Here is an 11,582-nt window from a genome sequence, read left to right as displayed (position 1 = left end):
TCTATTGGAGGGCATTATGGAACAACGCTGAAGACACACACCTGTGTACTAGGGGGAACGGCCATGCGCTATGGATTTAATATAGTTCTCTTTGAGAGCAGCTCCCACACTGTAGGCAGATTGGAGTTAGTTGCCACCAAGTTGCAACAGATTTATAGAGAACTCAAGACGTTTTTAAGGCAAAAAGGCATTATGGACTTTTTAATAAAATAGGGTGGTTCTAGGTATAACACCGCAGTCCTAATTTTTGGGAGGGGGGGGTCTCTTCTTCATACAGCACAATCCCTCCTGTGCTTGGCAATCCCCCTTCCCCCATTCTTGGGGCACTGCTATGTCCTGCCTTCTTTAAAGCAGCCCTTGCCACTTCGAAGGGCTGTTTGCACAAGCCCTCAAAGGCCCAAAGGTTTAGCTGAACAGGGATCCCCTGTTTGTTCGGCACTGGCTCAAAGTTCACCGCTCTCCTCGTAAAGCATGCGGCCCAATTTTTGCTCTTGACAGAGCCACTCTGTCCGGCCAAGCTCTCTTTAACATAAACCTTTATTATGTACAGATTAAATTACAACCATCTTTACAGCACTTACTGGGCGGGATTAACAGCAGCAACCACGAGGCCAGGCCCACCCTCCCTGTGCAGAGGCAACACGGATACACAACGAGCCGCTAGAGACGTCCTAAAGGCGCTAAAGGGGGAACTCTGGAAGCGTGCTCGGCCTCAGCTGTCCCGACAGTCTGCCGGAAGCTCCTGCTGTTTGCCAGCCAGAGCCATGAAGAAGAGCTGCAGAGAAGGCCTCTGGTCAGAGAGTCCCAGGCCAAGCAAGGAGGCAATCAGGAGCTTTTTCACCTTGGTCAGGGGAGGCTGAGATGGCATCAGCTGTAAGGAAGGAAATGGACGCAATCAGTCTGGCGCTGGCTGGGCAAGGAGTTCCTTTCCAGATACAAGCCGAAGCCAGGGTGGGGGAGGAGATTTCCCCGCCCCCCCCCTCCGAAACTTACCTTGCTTACCCTGTGACATTTAATTAACCCTTGGGAATCTAGGAAGAAAGTGGAATAGGCGTCATAGGTCCTAGAAGGGGAATTAAAAATATATATATCAAGGTTCATTTTAAGTGACTTACTATGACATTCTAAATATTTTTAGCATCCTGCTAGTGCACCCTGAGGATACAGATATTTTGCCTTTACTAAAGTGCCTGCTTGCGAAGCCTTTCCTAAGGAGAAGCTGGTATCATTGAGTCACGACCACCTCAGGGCGACCCCATCCGCAGGGCAAGAGGTGAGCAGGGAAGTTTAGCCCATTGTTTTCCACGCAGCAGCCCCGGTTTTCCTAGTGGGTCTCCCAGCCAAGTGCCGACTGTGGCTGACCTGCTTTAGCACCTCAACTCTGGCATCCTTGGGCTAAGACCTTGCCCAAGGCTTAGATAGAGTCCAAAAGGAATGACACCTTTGATGTATATCATGAGCAAACTTGCGATACTATATTTTGGAAAAAAAATAGAGAAATGTTCCCATTAAGGTTTCTTAATGGGAATTATTTTTAGTAATAATAGTGATGACCACGATGTTCACCCACACACCCATACAAACTCGGATCTAACTTAGTAGAACCCCTGTTCGCAAGACATCCCAAATAACGTTCTGCCATGCCTCTGTCAGGACTGACAGGCTAGCAACGACACTTCTGGATTAACAGACAGCTTTATTGCTAAGCAGATCAGAACACCTAGACGTCCATAGTCGAACCTAATCAACACACAAAATGCATTCACTTGTACTGGTTCATTTTCCCGCCCAAAGCCGTACACTTTCCCAGAGAGCAAAAAGCCCCCTCCTGCAGGTGCCAGCCTGGGCTCGCATCCAGGAGTGATAGCTGGGTCTTCTTGGCCTTGGATGTTACACAGCTACCCTTCCCAGAGATAACACAGTCTAGCATAATTGTTACAATAACTAAATCACTACACAGACAGTTCAGGCTTGTTACACAGCCAGTGAAACAGACACACATTGATACAAGATGGAACCACTCAGGTCAAGCATAAATCATGGCAGTGATCATGTGATCCTGACAGCCTCCAGAAGACCAGCCTTGCCTCCAGAACTCTGAGTAACAGCAAGAGGAGCCTGGCGTTTGCACGGCCTTAATCAAGGGCTGCCTTGTCTGAGGCTCCCCGTGCTACAAGACAAGGAGAAGAGGACATGCATAGGCTCTGCTCAAAAGACAAAACTGCAGCCCACAAGGGAGAGTCTCACCTGTACAGTTCGGCCTTGTCCCTCTTGTAGAAGCGGAACATGAGTATGTGGAAAGGCAGTCCCGTAATACGCCACCGGGCTTGGATGCTCCAGTTCTCGGAGTGCTGCGTCATCTTCAGCACTTCCATGTGCACGTCGGCAAAGTAGTTCCAGGCCAAGAACCGACATAAGGTCAGTGTCAGCTGGTACGCGACTCGGCCACTGGTGACGGAAGCGGGGGAAATGAAATGATTGGATTAAGAGAGGGCTCTTGATTACAAAGGACTCTTTCTGCTATACATGATATTTTTACACTGTAGATTTTCCCGTTTCTGCACTACACTCTGATCTCTTCCAACAGCGTTTGTTCCTTCCCTATCATTCTTGGTAGGAAATGTGTGTGGTTTTTACCGTACTGTCCCAATGGGGGCAAGTGGATCATACTTCCCCCTCACAATAAAAGTCTGTAAATCTCCCCTCTCCCTGGGAAAGCATCAGTCACTGGAGGGGGTTAGGTTGTGATGGCAGATTTTCCTTTAAGCGGAGGATATTTTTGTACGGAGGCCAGCGGTCTTCGATGTGAAATTCCTGGCCTTAACCATAGGCCTGGCGTGACAGTTCTAATTTGCAAGCCCTCTGGAACTGTTGGAGGTCCTGGAGGGCCCTGATCTCCCCAGGAAGAGTGTTCTGCCAGAGCACAGAGAGGCCTGACCCTGGCAGAGGCCTGTCTTTCCTCTTTCTGGCTGGGAATCACCAGCAAATTCTGGCCTTTTGATCTAAATGCTCTGTGGGGGGGGGGGGCAGCGAAAGAGACGATCCCATTGAGGCAGGCGTCCCAGACCATTAAAGGCTTTCGATGTTAAAGTCAGAGCTTCGGATTTGATTCAGTTTCCAATCTGGAGCCAGTGCAGCTGGGAGCACTGCTGTAATACGCTCTCCACTGAGTGCCAGTAAGGACTCAGGCTGATGCCTTCCAGACCAGTTGGAGCTTCTGCATTGGCTTCAAGGGCAGCCAAGCGTAGAGCAAGTGACAAAAGTCTAATCTGGAGGTGACCATTGCATAGATCTCAGTGCTCTGAAGCTCACACTAGAAGCGGCATAACGCAATGCTCTTGTGTGTCTCTCCCCCTCCCCGCCCCAGTTTTGCTCATCCTACTCCACTGAGCAGCAGCAGGGCCTGGGAAGGGAAGGGAGACCTGGCCACCCTAGTCAGACAACAGGCATGAAGGGATGAGCTACTCAGCCACCTCTTGCAACATACTCAAAATGGGAGAAATGAAAATACCCAATCAACATGCAGCATGCAAATAAGGAAAGGCTGAGGTGGCCCGTCAGTCCCCACCGTGGCCTTTGTATGCCAACTGAAAGGCCCCTTGAGTCACTAGAAGGCTACAGGCATGTAGAAAACCCAACTGCTGGCTGACTGGGGGCCAGATCTGGACTATGCGATGCTGGCTGCAGAATCATGAAGCAGGCTTAAGAGAGTCAAGATGCCAGCTTTCTTGAGTGTACCCTAGGCTGTCCCTGGCACTGACCGAGTCTTCAGGTGCAGAATCTCGTTGTCAAACTCTACATCCTGGGTGTAGATTCTATAGTCGTGGGTCTTCAAAAAGAAGCCTGGTAACTGGAAGAACAAGGGGGGGGGGGGGGGGGAGAAGCGTGAGGAAGTCACTACTGGCTCTGTGCAATCCCGGCAACATCTCTTAGCCTCCCTAGCCCTCAGCTTTCACATCTGTTGTATTAGCAATTCTCCCTCCTGCAGGCTACTTGACCTCTGAATTATTCAGTGGATTGGAATGAAGTTCTTTGTTGTTGTTGTTAGGTGCGAAGTCGTGTCCGACCCATCGCGACCCCATGGACAATGATCCTCCAGGCCTTCCTGTCCTCTACCATTCCCCGGAGTCCATTTAAGTTTGCAATGAAGTTCTTCAAAACCTCCCTTTTGTACAAGGAATAGGGCTGTGTTTTTCACTTCAGATACAAGCAAGTGCTCTGCTGTCAGTATTCAAAAGACAGATGGGAATTCCAAAATCCCTGTGAGCATGCCTTGAAATGGTTTTGTGTATACAATGTTCCAGATACTGCCCCAGAGGGCCCTACACCCTTGCAAGTGATTTTTTTTAAGGGAAATGTTGTGGAGAAGGCGAATCCAAATGTGCTTACAGAATCCACCACACTGTTCTTTGGATCCCAGCAGTCAGCCTCAACTCCCTCACCAAAAAAGTGGGAAGGGGGGGCTTTTTAGAAACTCCGGTACTTGTTCCTCCAAAATATGAGAGCTCAGTCTTATCTCCTGGCTTTGCAAGCACATATACACCTACCTCGCTCCGTAATTTCTGGTGCATGGCTGTGAGATGCTCCTCCATGCTGGAATCATCACTCCCCGAAGAACTGGCTGGAGCTGGACTTCCTGTTGTGGCTGTGAAGGGTGTGAGCGGTCCCAGGGCGACTTCGGGAGCCTGGTAGGGCGAGCGGCACTGCCAGCCGTGGAACAGGCTGTGCAAAGAGTCTAAAGAGGCACCATCCAGCCCTTCACCGTCCCTGACCACTATGTCATCTTCTTGCCTTCCGTTCACCAACGTTATGGCATCCCCCGTGCCTTCGGGAGGAGAGAGCACGGCAGCGGGGCGGAAGAAGGCCCTGGTCTCCAAGTTGGAGAGCTGGGTTGGTGGACAAAGTCTGGTCTTGGATTCATTTCCATCGATAACAGCAAATCTGCCTTGTGTCGGGCTGCGCAGAGCAGGGAGGGGGGCGGCGGCTTCCAATTGCCTCTTGTTGAAAGGTGAGTGGAATGTCGGCCCTATGGAGGCCACAGGGACAAGCCCAGGAGGCAGCTTATCCCAAGAAGCATCTAGGTTCTAGATGAAAACAAAAGGTCATTGAGAACAGCTAGCGTGCCAGATGGAGCCTTGATCTGCTCAGACTCTACTGGGAAGAACATGCACCCTTTCCTGAGTCATCCAAGCTTGCCTTCATAGAGCAAAAGTATGGTTGCTTCGTCTGTACAGAAGGTAAGGGGAAGCTATTGGTAGCCAGAAATCTCAGGATTGCTAGGAGCTTACACCTTCTCCCCTCCGGAGAAGCCCTAGTCATACATCAGAGGCCCAGCAGGCTCAGAGGATTTAATTCTCTCCCTCCTTTCCCCACAAGGAGGACAACATGATAAGCCCTGGCTTTTTGCTTATGGGCATAAGAATGGAGTGCAATAAGCACTCCATGAACAGCTACTGCAATTACCTCTAGCAGCAAAGGCAGTTGTGCCTGGGTCAGATCCTGGTACTCTGAAGCAGTCAGTTTTCAGGCTTACAAGGATGCTCAAAGAAAAAAGCTTCAAAATACATGGATGTTTAGGGAAAGCTAGCAGACAGTAAACTGGGCAGTTCCTGAGGCTTTAGGGGGCAGGGGTGCCATTAGCTTCTGCCTGCATGTGCTGCCAACAGCTCATGGTAATTGTGGTCCATGGACATCTGGAGAGCCACAGTTTGGCCACCTCTACTACAGGGCCACATACTAAGCTCTCTGACTTTCCCACGTGTCTATCATTACTCCCCCCCCCTCTCCTTGTAGTGAAAGCATGTACATTAAATGGAGCTGTTTTTTTATACCCTGCTTTTCACTACCCAAGGGAATCTCAAAATGACTTTACAAACACCTTTCTCTTCCTTTCGCATACACCCTGTGAGGTATGTGAGGCTAAGACAGCTCTGACAGAAGTGCTCTGCAATAAGCCCTAAGAGAACTGTGACTGGCCCAAGGTCACCCAGCTATCTGCATGTGGAGAAGTGGGAAATCAAACCCTATTCTCCAGATTAGAGACTGCCACTCTTAACCAATATGCCATGCTGAGGGAGCAAGCAAGCATACACAAACAAACCTTCCTAGTAGTCAGAATTACAGATTTTGTGTGAATTCTGAGAAGCTCCACCTCAGTTGTTACCACTTGGCCACCTCCTAGCTTCCTGCACACCCTGTAGAACTGGTTACTGCTGTGATGGGGCGGGTTTATGTGATGTGGTACAGGCCTCACATACAGAAGGTCCCTGCTGTAACCCTCACCACCTCCAGCTAAGGAGTCTCACGCATGGAGAACTGAGAGAAAGCATCATGTGATGGTAGAATGGACTGCACCACTACGGATAGCTGGGGAAAGAAATGTAAGAACGGAAGATCACCTGCAGTCTGTCTAATCCCCCTTTAAATGTAACTTGTTCCTGTGGCCTTCTATATGCCCACTAGCAGTGAATTCCCATGATTTAATCACTTAATTGAGCCACATGATATTCCCTTCTGTTCATCCTGGAAACATCCGATGATTCTCTGCACAGCAAGCTTGTTAACGTCATCACGGATGCAAATTCCCCCAATTTGCTTATCCATGCCTCCATTTCTGGCCACATTATTATTTTTAAAAATGCTGTTATTGACCCTGAGCCGAAAGGGATGGTCTATAAATATGTATTTATAAGCGTCTAGGTCTCAACATTATTTATGTTGCGCATGGACCACTGTTTCTCTTAACTTCCAAGATTCCAGCCCAGAATCTTCCTCCCAGAAACAGGAAACTAGCCCTTCTGTGCGCGCTGTCCCGCCTTTACTGGGGTGTGTGTGCGTGTGTGCAAAACACTGATCTATCCCCAAAGCGAAAAAGGCGCAGCGCCTTCGAGCCACGCCCGGGCTGCCCACGGCTCCTTCCCCTGCCCGCGGGGACGATCCCAGGTGTCCCGGCGCCGCCACGTGCCTCCTCGCCCCACGCGGCCCTCTCCTGCACGAGACGCTCCGACAGCCAGGACACCTGGCCACGCCCACTCGAGGCCACGCCCTCCAGACGGCTTCCCCCCCTCTCCCCTCTGTCACCCGTCCGCCTCGCACTCACCCGCGGCCGCGCCCGGGAGCAGCATCTCGTCGAGTCGCCCGGCGCCCAACGGCGCCTTCCGGTGCTGCCCTCCCAGCCCCAGGAGGAGCACCGGGGCCCGAGGCGCCCCGCGACCGCCCGGCTCCGCTGGTACATGCTGCGGGCGCGGCTCCCCGCTCCCCTCCCCTGCGGCGAGCGCAGCCCACCCTCCGCCGCTCTCCTCAGAATCCGCCCGCTTCAGCCGGCGAGGCCACGGCGCCTGCGCGGACTAACTGTCCCGCTGGAGCAGGCGCGTTGCTGCTGTCTCCTTGGGTGAAGGTGGGACGAGTGCGCATGCGGCCTGAGGTTGCCGTGGCGCTGATTTTCCCGCATAGGATTGATCCCGACAGTTTTGCGTTCGTTTGATTTTTTTTTTTTTGCTTCTGCGCTTGCGCAAAGAGGAAAGGAAAATGGAGTTCCATAGGGAGTCTTCCGGTTCACAGTTGCGCTAGCTGGGCAGGGTTTCTGCACCCGCGGGGCAAGTGTGTCTGAATGACGTACGAGTTGCAGGGGTGACCAAACTGTGGAGCTCCACATGTCCATGGACTGCAATTCCCATGAGCCCCTGCCCATTGGCCATGCTGGACGGAGCTCATGGGAATTGTAGTTTATTTACATCTGGAGAAACACCCTTTGGCCATCCCTGGGTTATTTTTCTTCCAATTTTATTTTTAAGTCAGATGTTCCTTTCATTGCAGTGCTTTGAAATACGTACACATACCAAGCTGCCTAAACTGAATCAGAGCACTGGCTCAAGGCCAGTATTGCCTACCCAGATTGTCCGTGCCTCTCCAAATCCATTCAGGCACCTAGTTAATGCTGTTGTTTTAACCTAGAGATGCTAGGAACTGAACCTGGCAGTTGCTTCAAAGCAAAGTAGGTGATTTACCACCAAGCCCTGGCTACTTTCCAAAGTTTATGTTCTGCCTGCAAAGGGGACTAGATACAGCTGATGGAGCCAGAGACCTCCTGCAGGCCACTCAGCGGGGGCTCCAAAACCAAGAAGGCTGTTGTTCAGATGTTGCATGACCAACTGATTAGGCCTGGAGAGGCACTATTTAAGCTTGCTCTGTTGAACATGTACTTGCTCCCTTCTCAAGTACCCTGGTTTCTGGCCACTTGCAGCAGGGATTCTTTAAATCAGGGGTAGTCAAACTGCGGCCCTCCAGATGTCCGTGGACTACAATTCCCATGAGCCCCTGCCAGCATTTGCTGGCAGGGGCTCATGGGAATTGTAGTCCATGGACATCTGGAGGGCTGCTGTTTGACTGCCCTTGCTTTAAAGGCTCATGATGCCTGCTCTCAAACATACATGATTGTAGAAGGAAATGTGTAGATGTAGGAATGGTCCATAAAACACATCATGGTTCAGGTTGCTTATTCCACTTGGCCCCCTTCTAATCAGTACTAAATCCTTTCTCAAATAATAACAGCCAGCAAGGTCAGGCTAATAACAGGACTCTGGTTGAGACAGACTAGAAATTCAAAGTGAAAAATAAAATTTAGACACAACCGGAGCTGATCTTAAATAACAGAGTAACGAATAACCTCCTGCACATGAAGGATTGGATCTGGAAGGTGCACAGATGAGAAAAGGGTATGGCTTTTTCTCCCATAGACATCATTATATCAAATAAGTAAAAATCAACATCTAAACAAGGTTAGCTAATGGGAATTTAACCCTCTACTAGACTCTGTTCGTTTGGATTGATTCAGACCTGCAATATGAGCCTTTAAAAGCAGCTCCAGAAGTGTCAAATTCATTTTGATAAAATTGAAACAACTTATCTGTTCTTTCCAGTCTTTTCTTTGTTCCAGTTTTGATATTTGTATCTCGGGGTTTGGCTCAACATCTTTACACAGCTGAATAAAGCCGTAAGGACTGAATAAAGCCGTAAGGGCTTAGGGGGAGGAGTTAGGGCGGGCTCTGTCCGGGATGAGGAAGGGTGCCAATTGGCCCCTTCCTCCGGACAGACCATTGGCCAGGCCAGTTGGCAGGCGCAAAGCGCCTGCCCTTTGGCCCGGCCGATTCCCGCCCTGCTGACAAGGAAGCAACTGCGAGCCGCGCAGCGCGCGGCTCGCAGTTGCTTCCTTGCCAGCAGCCTGATGCGTCAAGAGGCACGAGGCACCTCTCGTCGCGTCAGGCCACCGCCCAAGGGAGCCCCTGCCAGCCTCACTGCACGCGACTGCCGGGGGCTCCCTTGCCTAGCGCCCGCTGTATTTATTTTGCAGCGGGCTTGATTACTAGTCTCATATAACCCCCAAAGCACATTCCAGTTGATTGTTCCAAGCATGAAGATAACACAAACCTTTTAACATTTGACATTTTTGTATCCCCCAAATTCCTCAGCCTGAGGACACTGTTTTGTCAAAAATTCCAAAGGCTTCATGCTAAGCAACAATTGGGGAAGGCTTCAATGGCGATATGCAGTTGGACAATTTCATCATAAAATGCCGTACACTTTAAAAGGGGGGGGGTGTTGTTTTTAGAAACAAGTACATGGAATTCAACTATATATATGAAAGAGATAAAATTCAGGTGCATTTCCCTTTCTACGCTAACATCAAAAGAGGAAGCAAACAGGATCCCTAAATGATCCAGAGGAAAGCAAATTAGGAGTTAACACATGATATAGAGGATCAGCAAGAAGGCTATATTGAATAATATGCTTCTACCTGATTTGATCCAAGACAGCAGGGATGGGGGAGAAGGAAATGGCACAGGAGCTCAGCCTAGTAATGGGGGGGGGGGGGGGGGCTCCAGGTTAAATGGTTCAATCTAAGTCATTTTGATGGCAAAATTTCTTGTCAAGGAGAGTAATGGTTCTTCCCTGGACTGATAAAGGGCATCCATTATTGGCTTGGCACTGTAGCCAAGACAACAGGCCATTCCCCGTCACCAAGGCCTGGTGTTGCGATGCTGGTACATGTGGCTGATCCTTTTGGCTTCATACGGCCCTCCGGCTACTGCCCACACGGGCATTATCTGCTGTGGGCTCCTGGCCAGATTGTACCAGTTCTGCTTCCGAGAGAGGTGAGCCGCACACGGGTCACTTTTACGGGCGGACTGGGTTGTTACAGGAGCTGAAGCGTCAGGGCTTTTAGTCCGTTCTGGAGCAGCGAGAGTTTGGAGGTCCATCTCGGGGCAAGAGGATTCTTCAGGAGGATGTCCAGCATCTTCCAAATGTCCAAGGGCAGCTGGTTCTAGTTGGTGCGAATGACTGCCAGTGGGGGTGCCTGACCTGCTGGAGAAAAAGATGGCATCAGCCAGGCAGACCAGGGAGTGTCCAGGGATGCCAATGACCAATGCTGGCAGGTATTATGCTATTTATAAAGGAGAAAGATGGGCATATTTTAAATAAATAATTTTCCCGTCACCCCAGAACTCCTTACACCAGTTACCACCATGCCAGATTATAACTTGGGAGGGGGGCATAGGGTAGGGGTCCCCATGCTTTTTGACCCTGGGGGCACCGTTTGAGTTTCTGACATACCATGGCGGGCACAGCCACAAAATGGCAGCCACAGTTTACCTCAGTTTACCAGCGAAGATTCTTGTGTGGTGGCGGCAGCTGCTGCCAAAGCAACGTTTGAAGAAATCAGAAGCCTTTTAGGGCAAAACGCCCCACCTCCCTCGGCCAACTTCTTAAAAACACCCAGTGGGCACCATGTCGGAGGCCCCTGGAACAGAGACTGAGACAATGGCTGGGCTATGACCAAAGTGTGATTTGAAAAGGCGGCTTTCTACTTCACCATACATTCTTCCATTGTACACAATCTCCAGTCTAAATGTGGTGCCCAATAAAGATAGATTCAAATGGGTAGTCATGTTTGTCTGAGGAAGGGTGCCTGCACGCGAAAGCTCACGCCTTGAATAAAACTTGTTTGCTCTAAAAGGTGCTATTTTTGTTGGACTCTATTTTTGTTGCCCAGTCTAGCCTAGTGTTAACTCTGTATAGAACTGCATTAGTATCCATTATGCCACAGCTGCTGGTACAGAATACACCATACCACGGGTAGTCAAACTGCGGCCCTTCAGATGTCCATGGACTACAATTCCCAGAAGCTCCTGCCAGCGAATGCTGGCAGGGGCTTCTGGGAATTGTAGTTCATGGACATCTGGAGGGCCACAGTTTGACTACCCCTGCACCATACCATTGAGCATTGACGTTCCTGGTGAATGAATCCATCTCTGAAAGACATCTTACAGCTTTTTTTTAAGGTTTATTATTAATTTAATAATTTGTATACTGCCCTCCTGTGCAGGCATTTGTCACAAAAATGTACAATTTAGGGGGATTTTTTTCCCCAAAGGGCAGCAGGAACTACCAGAGTCTAGGAGAGAACACCGAGTGCATAAAAGTAGGTACCATCAATTTTCTTTCAGGAAGTCCCGACGGCTGTATGTTGCACACCATCGCGTTCCGACTGCCACAGCCGGCCAACTGCCGGTGCCAAAGGGAGG

At 50.2% G+C, this 11,582-nt stretch overlaps 2 protein-coding genes across 5 annotated transcripts in view; both read right to left on the bottom strand.

Annotated features, from left to right (window-relative positions):
• Positions 1 to 519: 519 nt before the first annotated feature.
• Positions 520 to 7,423, bottom strand: C3H6orf136 (chromosome 3 C6orf136 homolog). Its single transcript, XM_077324638.1, has 6 exons — positions 7,100 to 7,423; positions 4,548 to 5,084; positions 3,762 to 3,850; positions 2,248 to 2,448; positions 994 to 1,063; positions 520 to 871 (listed from the first exon to the last, which is right to left on the bottom strand). The coding sequence occupies exons 1-6, from the start codon at positions 7,232 to 7,234 to the stop codon at positions 713 to 715; spliced, it is 1,191 nt and encodes a 396-aa protein (XP_077180753.1). The 5' UTR covers positions 7,235 to 7,423; the 3' UTR covers positions 520 to 712.
• Positions 7,424 to 9,750: 2,327 nt separating this feature from the next.
• The window catches only part of ATAT1 (alpha tubulin acetyltransferase 1), a 30,237-nt gene continuing 28,405 nt past the window's right edge, over positions 9,751 to 11,582 (bottom strand). For 2 of the 4 annotated variants that reach the window (XM_077324625.1, XM_077324627.1), the window contains one exon: positions 9,751 to 10,362. In XM_077324625.1, coding sequence (XP_077180740.1) covers positions 10,014 to 10,362 — 349 coding nt within the window. In that variant the 3' untranslated portion in view covers positions 9,751 to 10,013. The remainder of the gene's footprint in view (positions 10,363 to 11,582) is intronic. The other 2 variants (XM_077324626.1, XM_077324628.1) reach the window with 1 other exon arrangement.

This window comes from Paroedura picta, chromosome 3, assembly GCF_049243985.1.
Source record: "Paroedura picta isolate Pp20150507F chromosome 3, Ppicta_v3.0, whole genome shotgun sequence".
Lineage (NCBI taxonomy): Eukaryota > Metazoa > Chordata > Lepidosauria > Squamata > Gekkonidae > Paroedura > Paroedura picta.
Note: the sequence above shows the minus strand (reverse complement) of the source record. Positions and strands in the feature narration are given on the sequence as shown.

Excerpts from the sequence above, each read along its gene's own strand:
- C3H6orf136 (XM_077324638.1), bottom strand. The coding sequence starts at position 7,234 with ATGTACCAGCGGAGCCGGGCGGTCGCGGGGCGCCTCGGGCCCCGGTGC. Across the intron at positions 5,085-7,099 it reads GCTCCCGGGCGCGGCCGCGG|AACCTAGATGCTTCTTGGGA; the intron begins GTGAGTGCGAGG and ends GTTTTCATCTAG. Across the intron at positions 2,449-3,761 it reads ATTCTGCACCTGAAGACTCG|TGGCCGAGTCGCGTACCAGC; the intron begins GTCAGTGCCAGG and ends TTCCGTCACCAG.